Here is a 22,002-nt window from a genome sequence, read left to right on the forward strand (position 1 = left end):
TTGCACCCCCTAATAATTTATTTGTATCGCACAAAGCTGCCGCCCCTCCCACGCAAACGGGGCGTGGCCATGGGGGTGTGTGCGTGTGTCGATAACAAAACAATTATACCGCCTTGTTGGCCCGAATTGTTGGCCAACTCCTTCTAACTCCCCCCCACTTCACCCACGCATTCAGACCGCGTGGTTCCTTGGCTGTTATAAATAAATGTTTCATACGCCGAGTTTTACTAATTGAACATGCCGCAAAATGTTGCCAGTATTTAAGGCATTTTTCGATTTCGGTCACAACTCGCTTTAACGGAATGCTGTTTGCTATTTCTAATTAGAATCTTTTGCATTTCCATTTGAAATTAGTGATTTAATTATTTTTTTTTTAATTCTTTTTATAAGAATTTTAATAAGTTAACTTAAATTCTGTGCCTCGCCTTTTTAATTAAGATAATAATAATAATAGCGATTATTCCGTGGTGGCTCTTTGGTGCTTACAGCTTCAGTTATCCCTTTTCAAAACATACAGCCACAATTTTCCGTATGAATTATAACTATGATGGATATAGCTACGAAATCGCCCCTAAAAATCCTCCCACCCAGCTAGAATTTTTGGCCTAATGATAGCAGGCACATCTGCTGGATTTCCCAGCCAACGCATTAAGCCAAGTCAATGTGAAAAAGCCAAGGGAATGGGGAATGTGGATGAACGGCATTTCACAAAAGTTAAACGGTCAAAAATTAAGCCAAACCGAAACAACAGCTAAATACATATATACATGTACATATATATTATATAAGCTGGCAAGTTAATGAGCACAAGAACAACAAGGCGTGAGAAAGCTGTTATGTAAGGAATAAGGAGGAAAGTAAACTAGGACCGAGTTGATTTGCCCTATACTTTTCCCTGCCAAAATTGCCTGCTCAACCAAAAAACTAATTTTAAATGAGGGCTGCCTCAATTTTCTTCCCTTTTTTGCGAGATAAAAAAGCGGTAGAGAAAATAATAAAAGCCCGGCGCGCTTTCGGCTTGGCCAGCAAAATAAAATCTACTCAAAAGTTATTAAGTGCAAATTAATGAACATTAGCGGCTGCCATGGCGTTGCCTACTTTTGGCCACCGCTGCGGCTGCTGCACTAAATTGATGGAGCGTTTCTGGTTCTGGAGATCCTTTCCAGTTTCCAGTTCCCTGGCACCCAAGAGGCTCAGAAGGGCAGTCTGAAATTTCATTTAATAATTTTTCAATTAAATGCAGCTGACTGCTGACCAGGGAGCATGAAATTCCAGAGAAGCCAAGTCAAGGGGAAAGCTTAGGTGAAAGATGCAGGCGCAGATGGATGTTAATGGGAGTGGGGAGTCGTATGAAAACAAGTTTAGAATAGGCAACTCCTTCGGTTAGTGGCGAATGTTAATTAATGTGGCCACAAGGAATGGGGGTACTTCAGCTTTTTTTTACATAATTAAAGAGTTCATTTTTAGCTTCAATGTAGTTCTAGTCAAATTTACCAGCATTTGGATTTTACAGCAAAAAAAGAAAAGCAAAGAGCATAAATAAATTCACCAAGCTTGAAATTATCTATACTTCCCCTTTCCCAATTACCCAAGGAACCGCAACACAGGCATCTAATTTTCCCACTCCGCGACTGAAATCCATCCCGAACATTATCGCTGCCCAAGCAATTACTCATACTTTTCTTTTTGGCCGCCGCATCAAGTCAAGCCTGAAAAGCCATTTGGCCAGCTTAAGACTCGGGTTTCCGTGGGGTATTCGTCTGGCCATGAATTTAATTAAAATCTCATTTAGTCTGTTTAGATTAGAGCCAAAGGCTAATAGAGGCTGCATAGTTGCGGCCACGCCCATTAAAATGTGACACCTCGCCGAACGGCGCTGTTTACACCACGTCGCAAAAATACGGCAAGGAATTGGCTTTCAACATCTGATTGTTTTTATGGCAATTAAGCAGCCAGCGAAGTGCTCCGTCCAGAAACATTCATCAGCAGGCAATATAAATAATAATTCCCAGGTAAAAAAAAACGAAGAAAAGGAAGCACTCTTGCATTTATAAGGAAGAAATAACTCGTAAAAGTTGCGCAAGAAGTGCGAATTGTGAGCAGTGGAAATGGGTAATGCAAAATGCTGACCCAGTTGATGGTGTCCCTCCGTTCGGGAAAGTTTGCCGCACCTGCACCTGCAGCTGAGCCCCACATTAATTGCCATTAATTACGGTTATTCATATTCATTTGCGGATCCCCCTCTCACCTGGATTCGAGGCATTTATGTGGAACTCGCACAGGTTCTTGGTGCCCTGCGCGAAGTCAAATGAGTCGGAGTCGGTGAAGAGGATGTCCACGTCCAGTTCGAAGCCTCGGTTCGGGATGCCCTGCTGCAAGGGCGCAGAAAACGGGCTGGAATGGAAGGCCACCAACATCTCAGGACCTCTGAAAGTGACATAAGACAATTAAGTTAATAATATATTTAGAAAGTGTAAGAGAGTCTTATAACAATCGAATATTCATTTATTTGTATGTTTCTGATCAATGCAAATAGAACTTAGCTACACTCTCCTTGATTGTCCCATCACGTTCCATTTTATTATTAAATTCAACTGGATATTGGCTTATTTATTTGTTTAAAATCCTACGATACTTGGACGTGAGTGGCGAGCAGCTGGGCCACAAAAAGTTTTGCACAAAGAAATCTCAGAAGTTTTACCCCAATATCGCTCATACGCCCCGTGGTATCTGGCGATGTTTGTCCATAACCAGGCCACTGGCACTCCAATTAGAGGCGTGAAAAAACTTCAGCGCACATAAATTTAATTTGCACAATTCGGCAAACAAGAAAAGTCGTAAACTTTTTGCCCACGAAAGAGGCAACAAACCCAAAACCAAAACAGCCAGCGAAATAGCACAAACAACAATCTCGGTGGGCGTTTTGCCAAAATGCCGACGAGCCGCGCCCTAAAGTATGACGCAGTGCTCCGCCGCTTTGTTTTGGGCTATTTAAAGTGTCCGCTCCGTCTGGTTGTTTGCATTTTTGCTGCCAAATTAACTTTTTTCGCCATTGTCTCGCTGGCGGGCGGTGGGTGGTGTGCGAAAGTTTTAGGCAAATTTTTTGGCATAACAAAGTAACGAAGTCGAGTTGGGCCAAAAATTCCGGCGTTTGTCTTTTGATTTCGCTGGCCAAAAATTATGAAATGTCAGTCGCCAGTGGGTGTTGCACCAAAAGCATATCCACCCCCTCATATTATTTGTCTCCACTTGCAGACGACGCGACGCCAGATTTTTTGGGAGCGGAAAGGCTGGAACAGCTGCCATGGCAGTGACATCGAGTGTTCATAAACTTCGAGTGGTCGCTACACTTGTAGATGCCGTTTTCACAGAAGTATCTATCAAATTGAGAGTTCTAAGCGAAAATAATAGTCTTAGTACGACACTTAAAGTGGGTGATGACATGGTTATTTCCTTGCCTGCGTTAAATCAAATTCATTATCTAATAACTTTTTTTTTTGTAAGTTACTTAAACTTTATTCTTTTAAGAGAAAAGTCATACCATACCATTGACCTATACAATAAATTTGTTACTCAATTTATTAAATCTTTATGATCAGCAGAACACATTTAATTTAAATTTCCATAAGTTCTAGTTTCCCCCCTATTGAAAAGTGATGTACGCAGGTCTGGGTTCCTTCTTCATCTTCTTTGCATGCCGCATTTATGACCGTATAAATAATGTTCAAAGTTTTCAATTTAAACATCAAATTGAATTTTTATTGCCCGGGCAAGAGGTGTGCACACACGGCGTATGCGTAATATGGCATGACATAAAATAAAACGGAAACAGAGCTCCCCACACACACACACACACACGCAGCCACTAACTCACACACTTGCACCCATCCGAGCCAAGACTTTGAACACTTAAAAAGAAACGCTCACGCAGACGATGTCAAAAGCCATCAAACATGGCCAACAAAATGGCTTTTTAATACGTGTAAGTGTGGCCAAGTGTGGGCGGCAAAGCTCCTTATTATTTAAGCGAAACGTGTCCTCGGAAGGGGGTGCTCGGATTAGAGGGGGGCTTGGGGTATGGATGCGGAGCAGCTGCAATGCTTTCTGTCAGTGCCAAGTGCAATAAACTGCAAATGAAAAGTAAATTAATTTTTAATAAAGCGACACAAATGTTTGGTCCCCACTCAGGCCGCTGGAATTCAGTTGGGGCATGTCCTGGTTGCTTGGGAATGTCCTTTTCGCCAGCGCTTGTGTGTGTTGGTGTACTCGGGAAAATGTCTGGATGTTTTCCAAATTTACAATCCCCACTCAAGGGGAAAGGGTCTGGTAACGCCTTGTATATTTGGCCAAACTTAGCTTATTATTAGAAATACAAGTATAGCTTAATATTTAATATTTATAATTTGAATTCTTTTTATGAATCTAACAAAAGAAACATCTGGACGTAAATATGTCTATCTTTGTTCTTTATCTTTATATGTCCATATATATATTTACTTTCTCCAGAAGTGTTGTAAAATAAAGGTGCTCAGGCTAAGTTGTTTCTAATTTCTGCAAGTGTAAATTTCAGTACGCGTACTTGCGTGACATTTGGTTACTTTATGGCCTGCGGCACACTTGTGGGTGTCGTAAAATCAACACGATTCCATAGCCAAGTTGCCTCCTTGAACTCGCCACTCCCGTGCGACCTCTGCTCCAAATCGCTGTCCCTTTGTCGGTTATCAATACACGTTGAGTTCTCCGAAGCGTCAGAGTGTCCTGACCGCAAATGGCAGCTATGTGCTCCCCGAAAACGCCCCTCGAAATTCTATGGAATTGCGGTCACCATGGGTGCTCCGGGGGATTTTGAAAGCCTCGTGTTTGCAGGAGGGCTCAGTAGCAGGCGTGGATTTCGAGTTATTAAAGGAGCCGAGCATTAAAAGCTGTTTTTGATACCCAGCATTGCGTGTTTCAATCGAAAATCAAACTGTTAAATTGCTTTGCCTACGATGTACTAGTTTTCCATAGTTCTAAAACGATTCTGAGGTACGAAAATAAACCCGATTTCAAAATCCGATAGCTTAAAATAATTTCTTTAGTGATACACTGATATCTTTAAGTTATTTAAGCTATTCCGTAATGCACCTCCAAGGCATAAAGCACTTAAAGTTAAACCATTCCAGACGAAATCCCCATCCAAAAAATAGAATTAACCGAAAGCAAACATCCCGTTTTCTTTCACCGATTTTCATCAAGTCTAATCCGCAAAGTGCAACCACAAAAAGCAGGTTTAGTGGTGTGGAGCGCAAATGGGAGGGGTGGAAAATTTGCGCCATAAAAAATTAATATGCAATTTAAAAAGTTATCGCTTTGAGTTTTTCTTTTCTTGGCTAACAAAAATTAACATTTACTTAGAGGAAAATCAACAGCTGGTGCTGCTGCTGCAGCTGAGATGGAAATACAACTTTTCCAGCTTTTCCAACCCACTCCCCACCCCCCCAAAAAAGGGAAATGCGAGAAAAAGAAAAAGAGACCAATAAAATACCAACGTCTCACGGCACCTTTACCTTGTTGCAATTTTAAGTTGCGCTGGGAAATTAATAATTTTCATGTAGCTTCCTCCGCCCCAAGATACCCCCACCCAGCTCACTCATTTCCCATTTCCCTCGTCCTTGTGTGCATATGCGATTTTCGCATCAAGTCAGAGAACCATGTCTGAGGTGAGAAGCAAAGCGAGCGATGTTTGCAGGCGTAGAAGAAGGACTTTTCCCTGCGCCTGTGTGTGTGCATCAGTAATTCGTGTGCTCATGTCGCGTGTGAAGCTGACGCAGTGCACGGGAAAATTCGGAAAACTGTATAATACAAATACAACTAAACACAAAGTAAGGAAACAATCATTCAAATAATTTATTAGGTATTATTTTATTACTTGGCCTTTTCCTTATGGCCTATGTATCTATCTTTTTGATTTCGTTCGGATCAATGTGCACTGCAGTTCATGTAGTTTTAAAGTTCTGATGTGATCAACAATTGGGAAATAAAATCAAACATTTTCATCATTTCAATAGCGCACTGAGGAAATTGTTTTCGGTGTCCTGCCAGCCGAAGGATGTGGAAAATGAGTGCGGTGTGCCGGTGGAAGGAAAAGCGCGGCATGAGCTACGGCCCTGGCTTCTTAATGCCGTTTTTCTTGGGCACCCACTTTTCCATCAAGTTCTGTGAGCGTCTTTTGCTTCGTTCGTTTTCTCCTTCATGTGCATATTACGCTCTATGCATATTTGATGTGCATTCCCCGATCCCGTCGCCCTCTTTTTGGCACCTGTGCGCGCTTATGCGATTTTCCCAAGGATACGGAAAGGATGTCAATAAATGCGAGAGTGCAACTCATTAAGAGATTAAGGGGCAAGGCGAAGATCTCATCTTCGTTGGGCCAATTTTATAAAGCGACACATTTTAAACTAGTTTTTAAAACATTATCATTTATAAGCATTGACATACTCAAGGTGCTTTAAATTAAAAAGATATAGCTTCTGGAAACATGTTTAGGTATTTGGTTATTTTCGAAGTTATGAAGAAAATATATGTTGGCGTGCATCCTTTTAATGTTGTTCCACTTTTGCAGTCCAACATGAATACATTAATTTGAAAATTGATTGCTTGAGATCTCTCATGATATGTTTTTCCAGCTGCAAGAGCCAGAAGAAAGCAAAGCACAGTCCAGTTAGAAAAAATCCGAGTTTATGTGCATGTCTCAAGAGGTCACCAAGTGGGCAGAGGAGACCCAGACCCTGGAAAAGAGCAAACTTTTGGCCCTGACCAAAGACCGAAAGACAACAAAAACAATTGCTCAAGTGCAAGATAAATGGCCAGAGGCGCCGTCGGAGGGGGCTTAAGGTGGTTGTGGTTGGGGGTTTGGGGCAACTAGGCCACTTGAATCCATGGAAATGCGTGGGCGTGGCTGAGAGCTGCATTCCAGCGTTTTGGGGATGTCCCGAAAGTGTTCTTAAGCACATCGAGAGCAGACTTCCAAGAATTTATGACAATCTAAACCCAATGAGTTGCTAGTTTAGTATTTGGGAGATAAATGTGTAACTTGTTTTATGGGGATTAAATTATTTTGGAGTCCCGGTGAGCTACAGAGACAATTTTATAATAACGATTTTGAGTTTAATACATTTATTTGTAAACTATGTAAACGTATATATGAGTCCTTTTGTTAGCATTCTTTCTCTATTTCTTATTTTCGGAACTGCTATGATATATTTTTAAGCGATTACTTGGTTACTCTAAGTGCCTAAGCTAAAAATGTTTTATTTAAGTTAGTATTTTTATATGAAGGAAATCAAAATACGGACCGTAAAGCTTTTCACTAATGAGCGAACTAGTTCCACTAACTAATCCGAAACTACGCCGATTAGTAGCTGCATTTTAATTGCTTAAGCCAAACTCCAGGACAACTCCGCAGGTGTGCATGTGTGCGTTGGAGTTTGGAAACTTAAAACTGCTTTTGAAAGGCTGGCGAGCCTTTAAGAATTTATGGTTGACGATCTAAATGCTGGCAACTGGGAAACTAATGAGCAAAATTTTGCCATTGCATAAATCACATGCATCAAAATGTTTTCAATAGATGGCACTAGCAAAGTTTCAACCGGCAGCATAAATCTATTTATTTCTATGTGTGCGCTGGGCTGTTTTCCACTTTCTGAGGCTGCATCTGAGGATGGGCTGGTGTGCGAGTGTATCTGTATCTCGAATTTCGCATCTCTTTTTCACTTTTCGCTCCGAGTGCGTCTGTCTGTCTGTCGGTCGATCTCGGAGTCTGTCCTTCGGTTACTGTCTGCCGAGCAACCCAATTTCCGGTTTTGCTTAAGCATTGCGCACAATTGCAAGGCACACACACGCTCGCCCGTTTTGTATCTGTGTGAGCGGCTTTGTATCTATGTGTAACTGAATAGGAACACATGCGCCCCAAGCCAAAACTGCAGTGCAGTGCACTAGGCTGCGGTTCCCAGCCCACACACACACACGCACACATGCACATCAGTGATGCGGAAAAGGGGATTCCCGTCTTACAGTGATCCGAAAATTACTCTTGGCCAGGGATACATATCAGAGCTTAGTAAATCTCTTTTATTATGTTCCTATGAATTAAGACAACTCTTTGGTTATCTAACTTTTTATTTATATTCAATGGAATTATGTGTTATAAGAATGTTTCACATTTCACACATCCTTATAGTTTAGATAGCACTGTGAGGCATCACTGTGAACGATACTTACATCATAGCGTAGTAGCACAGTATTACACACACACACACGCTCATTAAAAATGCCTGTCTATCCTTTCTTGTAAATGTATTATGAGTTTTGCTGTGCTTATATTTAACTTTTTCATAACAGGGAGAAGTGGCGTTAAATAAATGTCCTATGTCTGTCTGCCTGCAGTTTCTTTTGGTCCTGCCTTTCTCCCTTTCTCTCCCCTCTCACTCTTTGATTAAGATAATATTTATCAAGGATATGATAGCCTATAAAATGTGAGAAATTCTTGCGCAATTTCATAGTTTGACTTACCGTGAAACGACGCGTGGCAACCAATCTCCTCCGCAGTATTTGGCCAAAACAGGATCGTTGGTGGAGCTGCCGTCGTAGAAAATCAAATGGTCCCGTTCACCTGTACAGTCCGACCAGGCTCGAATGGACCGGGATGTTTTATTAAAGCTGGCTATTGAGCTGTGAGTGTGGGCGGAAAAAATGGGAATCATATTGGAGAGGTTAGCCAAAGAGCACGAACAATATTGTACAATTGAAAAACGGAGAAAAGCAATCAAATCGAAATGCAATGAAAACATTTTCATTTGCCAAAGCCAGGCTAGAAAATTGTTACAGCTGGGGTCAAAATAATAGTGAAAGCTAAAGTAATACAAATAATATTTACAAGTATGTGGAAAAGTGTAGGCAAACAATGGTTACATAGAAATAAACATTTTTCTATCAATTTTATAGTATATACGTTTGTTTCCAATAGCTGTGTTGTTTTCTCTATTCCTTATTGTTTCAATGACAAACTTTTTAGAATCAAACTTTGTAAATTTATAAAAAAGTTAGGAGTACTGCAATGACTATTTTCGTTGGTGCACATAAAAGCACTGATTTTACACCTGAGCAGAAAACCCAGATGTTCTCTTCGAAAGTTGAAAATAAATGAAAGCTAATATCAAAAATACATTTACCTAATCCCATCAATCCAATTACAAACTTCACATACTGTCCTCTAATACGGTTTTGCATACAAATTGCATCGGCTGCCAGTTTGCAGCATTTAATTGGAATATACAAAACTTTTTGGGCGACGAATGCTTAACATTCTCGGACACGAAACAGTTTCATTTGTGCCGTCAGTTAACAAACTGCAAACTGGTACTTCGCCTAGCAATTTGCCAAATTGAAATTTGTCATACAAATGCAGTGCAGATGCAGATGCACTTTGTCTGGCCGGGATATGTATATGCACATATCCCATTCAATTCGGGACGGGACTCGAATTCGTCGGACAGAATGGTAATGCTTATTTAATGCTCTCCAATGCAGGTATTCATTCGAGATTCTTCGGGCCAATCCCCCATCCCCGCCCACAAATTCCAGCTCCAACTTACCGTTTTACCAAGGCCTTGTGCTGATTTTCCTGGCTAACGGCAATCATGGCGTGCTTGCTGGTCGGGACTTCCTTCTGCCGGATCGTCCAGTAGCAGGTAACGTTCCTCGGATACATGCCAGGATAATTCGGACTTTGCAGGCGACACTTGTTCCGATAGCACTCGTCGAATTGCCTGGTACAATAGGTGCCGGGTGTCACACGGCCCAGTTCGAGCGGCTTATCGGGCAGGCCGTATCTGGAATGGAGGCCAAAAGGTTCAGTTCTCAGTTCACTAAGTGTTGTGCGAGTTTAGGTTCTGCGTCCTTTTCGTTTTCGGTCCGTGCGACTACATTTTGAATGGTATTTAAGGCAGGGCCAGCAGCACCACCAACAACACAAAGACCAGCAATTTGCATAAAATGTGCTACGGGACGCACACGCCCACCATTCTACATATACATGTATAGACGGTCATACCTGGGGTCTGATCATTGTTTAGTTTGCTAATGGTGTGCACACCATTCACGGACAACGAACGGGCTTTTCACTTGAAAAATATTCCAATTTACCTCTTAAACAAGAAGGGAAATATGTTTCGTAACTTTGCTTAAGTGTAACTCTTAATTGAAAAATAGTCACTTTAAATCGATTCAAGAATGTCAAGATACATTATTGCAGATTCTTAAACTTTACTTAAAGTCAGTTTAGCTGAAACCCCGACACCGTTTTCGCAGTGTAGCAATGACTTGTAAATTCTGTGCAACTTATTCAGGTGTAAAAATACATTTCAATTCCTATTTTCCTCTCGCTCTAATTTTCCACCTGCAAACAAAAAGCGCGGCACTCGGAAGAGGAAGTGGGTGGAGGTGGGAGGAAAAGCGATACGGAGACAAATTTGACACATGCCTAGGCAGCAGGCACAAATGGATTGCAGTGCAAATACATGAGGTGAGGATAAACCTGTATTGAGAAACTAGACAGAACACGGCTCATGTTTTATGCAGGCAACCTCCTTCGATTCGGAATTTCCCGAAAAGCCATCCCCAGGGCAACCAAGTGGCATTGTTCTTTCGGGCAGAAAGATTTAAGTTCTAAGCAAGAGCCTTTGAATCGAGCCAAATCCAGAGCCAGTGCCAGGAATAGAAACATCTATGGAAAGATGAAAACTCGAGCGGGAAAAGCTGAGGCAACTGATGACATTACCCTCGTTGGGTCGAGAAGAGGGGTGAAGTCGGAAGAGGGAAATGCACCGAACCAATATCAATTGAATACTTTTCCAACTGCACAGATATTTGTCAGTTTGCCAGTGCAATTCGGTGCTGCAACTTACCTCACAACTGCATCCGACTGGCTTATAAATTTATATCTTATGCTGAACTCAAAGGGCTTCTCGTCTCGGATATTGCGTGGCGGATGAAATACCTGCAAGAAAATTGAAAGCGGTCGTAGAATGCAATTTGAAATGTTAAAACGCCAAAAAGAGCAATCAATGTGAAAATGTTTCACCGGAAACGTGACGCAAGCTAGTTTCCTGTGATGTGAAACAACAGGAACTTAAACATACACATAAGCAATTCCTTTATAGTACTGATTAAAATATAAGTTAAAGACAGGAACAAAATACATGTAAGCTGAGGTAGGTCTTTTTAAAACGGCTTCCGATTGACATTTACATGACTCTCCCATTACTTAAGTTGCAGAAAAGAAGACCTGCCTCTCGATAGAAAACAATACAATTGGATGCTTAACGAGTGCAAATTTCCATCTCGACACGCAATTTCTCTTCAATTATGCCATCTGCGATTTCTTCTTTGATTTTCCTCCATTGCCATGTCAACTGCTCGTCAACACTTTTGCAGACAAGAAGTGTCCGAAGGAGTTTCCTCTCACATGGCGAGTGAACTTTTATTAATTTTCATAATTTATGCGCGGCAACTCGACGGCAGTAACTGAAACCATATTTCCGGCCAAGATCCTCCCATGGACGTGTCCTTTTCGATGCCTTGTCCATTTGCCCGTTTTTATGGCAGCGCGTTTATTTAAAAATTAATCAAAAAGTGGCAGTGGAACTGCTTCGTCGGCTGACAGCCTTAAGAAAATATTACGCATACGCCGTGTGGTGTGCGCGGAAAAGTTGTTCAACTTAAAATGAAAGGCTGGACATGTAAACTTTGGGATAAGCTGAAAATTTCATTCTCTGCATGGTAATTAAACAGGCTGCAGATCCTCCCATTATGCAGATGGACATATAAAGCTTATAATGCATCGTCGACAATGGTGAAACTCGCTCAACTCGCTGATATTGCATGTACAATCAAATACAATGAACCAAACAAATAAATGATAAATTATAAATTTATATATAACTTATATATTTTACATGAATAAAATTTGTTTAAATCAAATCCAAACAGATGCGCCAAACTTAATGACCTAAAGTCCTGGCAGGGTATGTAATTTGAGCACACACAGGGCAGCCGAGGCTCCCAAAGCTCCAGCTCCAGGCGCCCCGTCTCTTTCCCCCGTGCTCCCTCTCACTTGCACTTGCACTCACCTTCACCGAGGCTGTCACCGTGGATGTTTCGCTAAAGTACAATTGCGGTCCGGTGGCCTTGCCGCACCAGGAGCCGCCGGTGAATGGGCGTCCCAATTCGCTGAGCTGCCAAGTAAATAAATAAAAATTTAATTAATTAAAAATCAAGTTTGTTTCGCTGGTGACACGCCCACAGACAGCCAAACAGAGAGGCTAAAAGCAATTTCGCCCAGCTCGGCAAAATGCCATGATGCAACATTTAAAGCCCATAAAGCACATACGTATGTATGTCTCACACACACACACACACACTCACACCGTCGCATTAAAAAATTGGGTTAAGTTATAGAGTTCGAGCGCCCATATTGATTTTATTGGCACTGGGTTGGTGAAAAACGCATGGAAAATTAATATACGCACGTTGTAGTGGGCCAGCTGGCGTGGGCTAATGGATTATGAGTGCGTGTTGTGTTGGGCAGTGTAATTTTTTGTTTTCCCTGCCACCTTTCCGCTTAATATTCGATTGTTTTCCCCCGCTTTTCCAGCCCCTCCCGTTTTCCAGCGCAACATGCCACTTGGCAGCGGTACCAATGCGCAGGGTACCCCACTTTCGAGCAGGTATTTTATGCATGCGGAAAACCGTTGGCAAGCGGCGAAGGTGTGCGACCAGCAGCTGAACCAACACTGCATCCGTGAAAGCGACAACTGCAAATGCTGCCCCATAAATGTATTTACTTTGCGACCAAAAAAGGGACCCCTAAAGCCTGCCAAACGAACGCTGGCTAAAATATTAACGGAGCCGAAAAAAAGAGTGCGAACTTTAAAAGGGAGGCCAAGAATAATGGGCGTTGAAGTACTCTGCCCTTAATACTGAAAAATCCTCAATATTGTATCACAGTTTAAGCAAATGTTCAAAATATTTATATTTGAAAATATATAAAAGTTTAACTTTTATAACTTAACTATGGGCTATCCAAATACATTTTAACCCTATACACTGACAGATTCATTAGCTAGTACGATTAAAATTAAATACACAAGTAATAATTTCTTTTTTTGAATATTTATAAACATACTTTTAAGAATTGTATATTTTCATATTTTAATGTAATTTATAATAATTTATGTTTTATGAATGTTAACTCTTTTTAAGTTAAATAACTCGAAACTCATACAGAATTCCTGAGCTCCTGAATACCCGCTATATGCGCACAATCACAAAAAGCTTTTCGCCCCAGGACAACTGACATCTATTGAGCCTGCTCGCATAGGCAGCATTAATATTGCTAATACCAGGACGATGAGGACACTGCCGGTTCCGGTTCTCAATTCTTTTCTGCTGCCTGCGGCCTGGGTCAGTGGCCACCAGTCGATAAATGTGGGGATCGGGAAATGGCGACGGCAATGGCAACGGCAGCTCATTTACACTGAGGTTCCAATTGATTAAGTTTTTAGTTAATGGGTTATTTGAACTGAACCGACGGCCAACGAGGCCGGCCCCTGGCAGACCCCGGCAGCCCCATGTCCTTTCTGCCCCGGCCATGTCCTGCGGCTGCCTCAAACTCAAACAACAATTTTTGCTGTAATTGCAAAGTCGCCAATCGAGGTCTGGCCAATATTTGTAACTGGTTAGAGTTGCAGTTGCACTGGAGTCTTGTCGGCCCATTGCTGCTGTCATATTGAATGGCAATGGCCAGTCCGTCGGCCATCCTACTCTATCTCATCGCCAGGATGAATAGTGGATTTGGTTTGGCTGGATTCTGGTTGGAGTGGGTATGGAATGGGGCAAATGCTACTGGCAGGACGGGCCACAGGCAGGCTTGACTGCCCGGCATAATGGTAATTTTCTGATTTCGATTTTGTGTAAATTCATTGCAAACTCTGGACGAGTCCTGCTCACAGGACTCTAATTCACACACTCACAAAAAATATCTAAATGGAGATACAAGTATTTAAGCAATAGAGATATTGAGATAGCTATGAGATATTACCACCAAGATAATTTAATATAAATTTTTAAATAAATAGATCTTTTTCTTAAGGACTTCTTTCTGTTGCAGGTAATATAAAAATTAATATTCGGAACACATCAGTTTTCGGACAATATACAAAATCATAGTTCCAGTGTTTTTTTTGGTATTAAATATTCTTATTCTGTAGACAAACATTATTTTTAAGACTTAATCACTGCAAGGGTATAAAAACATTAGCTTTTAGTGGCTAATTTGCATTCTTGTTTCATATAGTTTTGAGTAAATTAAGCAAGGTTCGTTTTTAAAATATAAATATATTTTTATTCAGCTTAACTCTGATTTCTCTGAGTGTTCTGTCTTTTTCCCCTCTTTGGCTTTCCCTCCATCTTAACCCACTGGTCGTTCCTCTTCATCATCGTCATCATGTCCATTGTGTGCACTGGAGCGTTATTAGCATCGACTTCATAACGAATTATTGGACCTTGGTCCTTGTGTGTGTGTGTTCTTTTAAGCCCGATTCTCTTTTTTTTTGCCCTCCTTTGCATAGCTGGCCTATCTGCTCTTGCTATTTCTGCCACATTTTCTGTTGGTTTTAAATTGATTGAATTAGTATTGTAGCAGGAGACTTTTTTGGGCTACGACCTACGGGTTTAATTTTATAGGCTTTTTTTTATTAGGTCAGTGCTAATAATTGCCTGACATTTTGGCCAAACATTTGCTCATATGCCAGTCGAAATGTTGGCCTACTAAACTGGTTAGCGTTCAATGGGCATACGAGTTGATATACAAATTTTAAGTTTAATAGTACATTCAAAAATCAGGTACAAAACAAAAGAAGCCTAATGTGATTGTGATTAATAAGCCTTTATAGTTCAAAAGAACTTGCTTTAATGCAGTTAAAGGCGCTTGATAAGTTTGATAAATTCAGCATCACTACATCCTCATCCATTAAGAACTTTCTAGCTATTAATGGGAGTTTCGGTTGCATTCTGTAACCCCCGCAGATATCCGTAATATATTGTTCCGTACTCTGGGTCTGCGCCCATACGCACACACATGCAATACAGTGAGTGCGATAAAAGTTTTATCAGCATTGTTGATGTACTGGCATCCGCAGAATCCTTCTCGCTTCATAATCTGCCAACAATAAACAAAAGCTGCTGCTTGTCAGTTTCGCTCCGCATCCTTTTCCTCCCCCAAATGCCACGCCTTTTATTGCACGCTGTTTTTTCACATAATTGTGAAACAATTTAAGCGCATAATGCCAGCACTGGACGACTGTCGCCGCGTTCTGTTTGATTTATAGTAATTTAAAGCGTTTGGCATATTACAAGTAAGTAACTTAACCGTGAAGGCATTTCATTTGCAACACAAATGCTGGAAGATAGGCCAATAAATTACAAAAATTATATATTCTAAGCTCAGCAAAACCAAGAGTTATGTTCCTAGCTGACAGCCATGGCAAAGTTGTTATATACATACAGATATACACTGGACTAACCAATAAAAACTATGGACAAGCTGAGACAGGACCAAGCTGCCTTCACTCCTCCAGTTGTTGTCCTTGGCTGGGATGGGGGAAAACAGAGGGTCGGGATGTTATGATTGTCAAATATTGAGTCATTTGGCCAAGCTGCTCTCGCAAGGACACCCAAGGATAACAGCTTCCTCCTCCGCCGACCGCCTGACTTTGTTGTCTCTGTTGATTTAGGTTAATACGTTTATGCATAAACTTTATTATTTATGATTAGCAATATTATACAAAAGGTCCAGCGGGAGTTTCAGCCGGCAAGAACCAGAGATACCGCGTAAAACTGGCAAGTCTCAAGTATACACAAGTAAGGCGAATTTTGTTTCTGGCTAAAACAGCCAGAATAATCAGAATATAGATTCATGTGTATCTGAAAACATAGTTACAAGAATGTGGACCTATGCAAATTGACTTAAAGGAGTTTAAACTTTGCCGCTACTTAAGAACTGCGAGAGATTGTTTGCTGAATTATTAAAAATAATTCCGAAAAGGTCAAGATAAGGACAGCCCAGTTTCGCTCCGCTTTTGGCCTGCTACAAAATGCATGAGACAGAATGTCCAACTAAATTGAATAAATGATTAAACCGAAACTTCAGACTCGACACGGGGTGCTGCGCCTGAACCTGGGTAAATCATATATAACCGTATATGTGGGAAAGGCAGCGGATATAAATTTTCCGTTTCGGTCAAGAATTTATGTGCCCAGGCCATGACACGCATTATTTATACAGATCGGAGGGCCAGGGGCTTACAAAACCGCGTCAGCAGTTAAAATTGCCTTTACTGGGAAAAAAAAAAAACAAGCAGCTCCGATGGAAATGGAGGTTTTGAAGGGGGAAACACAACACAAACCTGCGGTTAGTTACGAGTCTATATAGAACTGCAACTACAACAATGAACAATGCACGAGCAGCGGCAAAAAACTGAAAATATTTAACTGCATTTTTAAACCGGAGAGCAAGGCCAAATATCGAAAAAAAAATATCGAGTACATAAATGCCACACGCATGTAACGAATTTTAGAATACCCTTTAAAGGTAAAAGCAAATTTCACAAATAATAGTTTTTGTGTTGGAATTACAAAAGTATACACAGTATAAGTACTGATTTTCAGGCTAAATCATTAAATTTTTCTTTTAATTTACCTTAACACTGCGTTTAATTAGTTAATTAACTGGTTTTAGTTAACTATACTAAAATATTTTCTTATTTTCGAATACTACATTCAGCTTTTTTTCCTTTGGCATTTCAAAAAAAGATCCTCCTATTTATTTTGTAGAGCTTTAATACAATTACACTTACCCTTTGCGAGCGTATGAAAGCCGCTGCTGCCGGAAAATGCAGCGGCAGGACTAAAAACTAGATGCATGCCTGTTAGCCAACCCCCTCCCGCGTGCCGTCGTCCTTGCGGAAATCCCTCAACTCCGTACACATGTCAAGCGCCAAATGAAACCTCAACAGGACAGCCCAGGAGTGCATGCGATGGCTGCACTGGATGGCTATTCCATATCCCTTAGTCCAGCTCCGTTTTTCAGTTTTTGGGGACGAGCACCGCAAAATGTCAGCGCACGCCCCACGCTTGTTTAAATTTATTGTTGCACAAAGCGACCGGCAGACACAGAAGGCCGGCGGGAAAAGTCCGGGCTTCGGAGGGCCTACGTAGCTAAACTAATAGAGGTTTATGGTTTTCCAACAGTCGGACAGTGGGCGGAACGGCTCTTTATACCGAGCGATGGGAAATGCAACCAATGAAAACCTATAGTCCCAGTAAATAGGAAGGAACTATGGAAGGGAGTGGGAAAATGGACTAAACATGTGAGGTAATCTCTAAAGGTATGGAAGGTGTTATCTCTTCCTAAGAAGGAGGGAGCAAGACCATCTTATATCGGTGTTTTGTCAGGATTTTATATAGTACTAAGGTACTTTTTATTATATATATTAAAACTAGCGCTGGTTCAACTCTTTTTGCTCTTTGCATGCATCAGCATATATTTTCATACAGGCGATTTTAACTTTTGTTTTTTATCAATCACATTTAAAATGATATGTAAGAAAGAATTTGCAGGTGTTTTAATTATTTTAGATCAACCAACCATCCACTTCATATCCCAAACTCATCTTAAGGCAGAGGATTATGTGAACTTACACATTCGTTTGGCATTCGCCTTTCAGCACTTCTGTGCGAATATTTTATTTAATCCCCAAATTAAAACAGCTCAAGGGTTCTGGGCGGGAATGGAAGCAAAGCGAGCAGTCCGTCTGGGCTTTATCAAAAGCGATTTAAGCAGGGCCAGTCAACCCGAAACCCAGATAAAGATACCGATGCAGAAACGCAAAGTGAAACAAAAACTGAGACACAAGCGGATACATTTGCGAAGCGGAGGGGCATTCAAACATATTGCACAAGTCAATTACAGGGATTTAGTGAGCTCTTTCGGACATTTTATTTAGCCAGGATTTTGGTTTTAGCATTACAAGGGCGAGGACATCAGCACAGCACAGCACTAGTGACCAGCTAGCTTCCAAACGTGTCCGCAAAATTTGCGATAAAAATATACACCACGCACACAGATCCTGGTACATGTTAAATAGTTTTCCTTTTCGGCCCAGAGAAGGGCAAATGGATGTGACCCAACAACACTTACAGCACTCAAGCTCCCAATCCCGGGATCGGCAGGACACACACAGACATGGATATCGGGCCAGAGACGCACACAGGCGCAGCATTCAATTCAATTTGCCGGGCTAATGTGGTATTTGTCAACAGAGAACCAAACAGAAAATTACAGAATTACTCGGACATTGATTGAATCGAACGACGGCGACAGCGCCGACGACGACGACATCGAGGAAAGCTACCAATGATGACAAGCCAAAGTCCTCGCCCGGATTTTCCAGCCACCCAACCACCCACCCACAACCCATCGCATCCCACCACCACCACCCAGTTGGGCATGAAATTATGGGCAAGCAAGCAACGCAAGCAAATGGAGTGCAAACTCCCGGACACAATTTCCCGCAAACTATTTTTATTATCACGTAACATGAATTTTAATAAATGGAATTCCAGCCCACTCACCTGCATGAAGCCCTCGGGACATCCTGGCAACTCGCCCGTGGGACTGAGGTTCGTTTCGTAACCATCCACATCCGTGTCGACCATGCCCTCGTCGAACCTTCCCACCGTGAAGCCATCGAAGATGATCTGTAGGAGTCGAATTTAAAATTGTAATAATTTGGTGAAAATTTGAGTAAAATAGGAGGTATCTATACCATTATATTAAAATATTACCGATTATAAGAAGTGTGCAAATTATAAATAACTTTAAAACAGAACTTATTGAAAGTAATTTTAAAGTAAGTTGCTTGTGAATAGCTGACTAAAAAAGAAAATGAAAAACAAAGTTAAAGTTCAATACCACCTATGTTATTATAGGATTATATATTATTACTCCTCTATTAATTAAATTCCTTTTATTCTAAATCTTTAGAGTACAATTTTGTTACGCATTCCAGGGTACTAACACTATATTTAATATTTGCTTAAAGCTATGCAAATGAAATTCCATTTGCGAAAAATGTAGGGAACAGCACAACGCCCACTGTTTGCATATTTGATTGGCCATAAAAAAGATAATACCGCATTCACACTGCCTCTGAAGAGGGAGTCAAGTCAAGGTCAAAGTAAGGAAGTTGTGCGAGTCAGAGAGTCAAGTGTCTAATCCCGTATGCAATATGTACATTATGTACTCGTGCGGCACATGAGTTTTCCTAATAAAATATGCAAATAAATGCCTGCCAGAGTGTGTGTCGAAAATTGGAAAGAAAACTCCAATAAAAGGGTTCCGCCTCGGGTTTCAGTTGCCTGCCACTTGCTTTTCATTTGGCCGAATTTCCCAACACCTACGCACACGAAGAGATTTTCACTTCCAATTTGAAATATTAAACAAAGGCAAAAGTGACAGCGAGCAAAAATGAAAATGAGGAAGGGAAATCCACATCGCACATGGCATTTGTGGCTTCATTAGAAGCGGCAACTGAACGACAGAGGGAAATTCTGTGAAAAACTTTTGCATCTGCAAGTTTGCTCTGGACTTCAACGTAGACTTCTCGTCCCGGAAATTCTCCTGGGCAAATGAGGAAGCATAATTTATGTGTAGTGTATGCTTTTTAAGGAGTTCTCTCATGTTTTATGGTTTTTTCCTCTCGAACTTTTTTGGTCTTCGACGTGACAAGCTGCGAAACTTTAAGGACTTTAAGGAAAACTTACTGACTGCCTTAACAGACACTTTAAATGGAGCGGTCAGTGGTGTTGATTTCGATTTGTTTGCAGCAGTAAATTAGGTCTTCATTTAAATTTATCGCAAAATAAATCCATCATTAGCTCGACCACAATATACCAATATTTTGCGAAATTCCATCAGCTCTGCTTAACTGAGCAAAGTGATATCAGTTTCATTCTAATTGTCATACTAATTGGGCATGAAAATACAACAAATTGTTGGGAAAAATAAAGCGCACATTTTTAAATTTCCTTGAAAACAATTGGGAAAAACTTTTTACACATACAAACAATTTACAATGCAAAAAAAAAAAGAATAAATAAAGGCTTATATTTTTTATTACAAAAAAACTACTTGATTTATGAAATGTTCTGTCTGCCTTTTTCCAGTGGAAAGTTTCCCTTTGGTTGCTTTGTTCCATAAATTTTCACGTCCATTAAGGGCGATCAAAACAAGCTTTAATTATTATATTTGATTGCAGCTAACATATTTCAGCGTTTGGGTTAAGGTATTTCCATTAAAAATTAGCCCATGGGTGCATGGCTGAGTCCCAGGCAATTTAAACTTCTCCCTGCCGCGAAGTTCTGGGACTCCGGCTGACAATCATCAATCAATATGTACAAACAGACAGCCCCGACAACATCGCATCCTTCCATCGAATCCTCGTCCCGCCGATGTCTAACATTATTATTTCAAGCAATTTCCCACACAGACGCACCCGGGTGAGAACCAAAAAAATATATATGAAAATCGAAGGGAAAGCGGAAAAAACGGGAAGCCTCGGAAAGCCAACCGCATGATTTATATGCCACGATGAAGAGGTGAACAAAAAATGTTCACTGAGCTACACTGCCATAAAGGGGAGTTAGTTTATACAGTATAGAAATAAAATAAAAAATAAACTAATCAAAAAGTTTAATATTAGGGTAAATAACCAAACAATAAACTCATCTAACAATCAAGCTGAATTTACTTGCAGTCAGATAGCAAACTATTTTTGGTGTATCCACGTTCTATCGAAAAGTGTTCTACAAATTCGGCAACGCGAAATAAAAAGTTATAACTTATGCATGACAGATTTGTGCAAGGTGCAAAGCCCACCAAGGAACATTTTGCATACATCATTCCACATTTACCCATATATACATATATACTTATATAGTATATACATATACATGGATGGATGCGAGACTCCCAAGCGGATTGGGGAAATTTAAGGAGCAAATGGGGCGTCGTGGGAGCTGGGGAACAGATTTGCTGACTACCACTTCCTGGGACTCAACTGCTCATTGCGATGTTTACGCAAATTGCAGGGGAAATCAATTATTTTCGAAATTGAAATTGACGTTTCTCTGACAGCTCGCCAAAAATGTTTTGAAGCGTGTCTAATTTCATTGTCAACGTGGGTGTTTCCACTCCTCCCGATCCGCTCGAGCCGCTCGATTTGTTTGCTTATTTCGGCGACTGCCGCCTTCTGCTTTTCGGTCCCCCATTCTGGTTGTGCCCAAGGCATTTTAAAGATCCGGTCCGGTTCATTTAAAAAGCAGGCGGCATGGCTGGGATTCAACTGCAATCGCTGGAAGTCCTAATTAAGCACGCACCAAATGCCAGCGCCGCCAAAAATGTCAGGAGATATGCCGCCAAGGCGAGAAATGGAGACATTCTGCCTAACAAGCACGAACGGAGTGCGGTGAATGCGACCATGGGATATACATACGTGTTTTCGGAATACCCTGGTAGCTCGGCAAATATCACTGTATGTACCCAGATTGAGTCCTTTCAAATTTTTTGGCTACGGTTTCGGTACAGTTTTTAAATAGTTTCACAAAAATTAGAAAAGTATTTTTTTGCCCAATCTGTTCACACATTTTGGTAAATATATAGAGCTGAGACTTATGTAATTTCTATGTACCCTGCAAACTGAGAAAGTACCTTATTTATCCCTGCAGTCCCGACTGTGGCGAGTGTCCGCGCCAAGCAGAACCCATATACCTTGTCCGGATGGCGGACACATAAAGCCCCTCGCGTGATATGTGCGAATCGGATTGCCATTGTTGGGAGCGGGGGTG

General features: G+C 41.0%; 1 protein-coding gene across 1 annotated transcript in view; it reads right to left on the minus strand.

Moving 5' to 3' along the window:
* Positions 1–22,002, minus strand: part of LOC6738675 — a 67,510-nt gene that overhangs the window by 22,337 nt on the left and 23,171 nt on the right. The window contains exons 4-9 of the mRNA XM_016169253.2: positions 18,730–18,855; positions 12,168–12,272; positions 10,944–11,035; positions 9,633–9,869; positions 8,551–8,709; positions 2,249–2,427 (exon numbers count right to left, since the gene is read on the minus strand). Coding sequence (XP_016032504.1) covers positions 2,249–2,427; positions 8,551–8,709; positions 9,633–9,869; positions 10,944–11,035; positions 12,168–12,272; positions 18,730–18,855 — 898 coding nt within the window. The remainder of the gene's footprint in view (positions 1–2,248; positions 2,428–8,550; positions 8,710–9,632; positions 9,870–10,943; positions 11,036–12,167; positions 12,273–18,729; positions 18,856–22,002) is intronic.

This window comes from Drosophila simulans, chromosome 3L (genome assembly GCF_016746395.2).
Source record: "Drosophila simulans strain w501 chromosome 3L, Prin_Dsim_3.1, whole genome shotgun sequence".
Lineage (NCBI taxonomy): Eukaryota > Metazoa > Arthropoda > Insecta > Diptera > Drosophilidae > Drosophila > Drosophila simulans.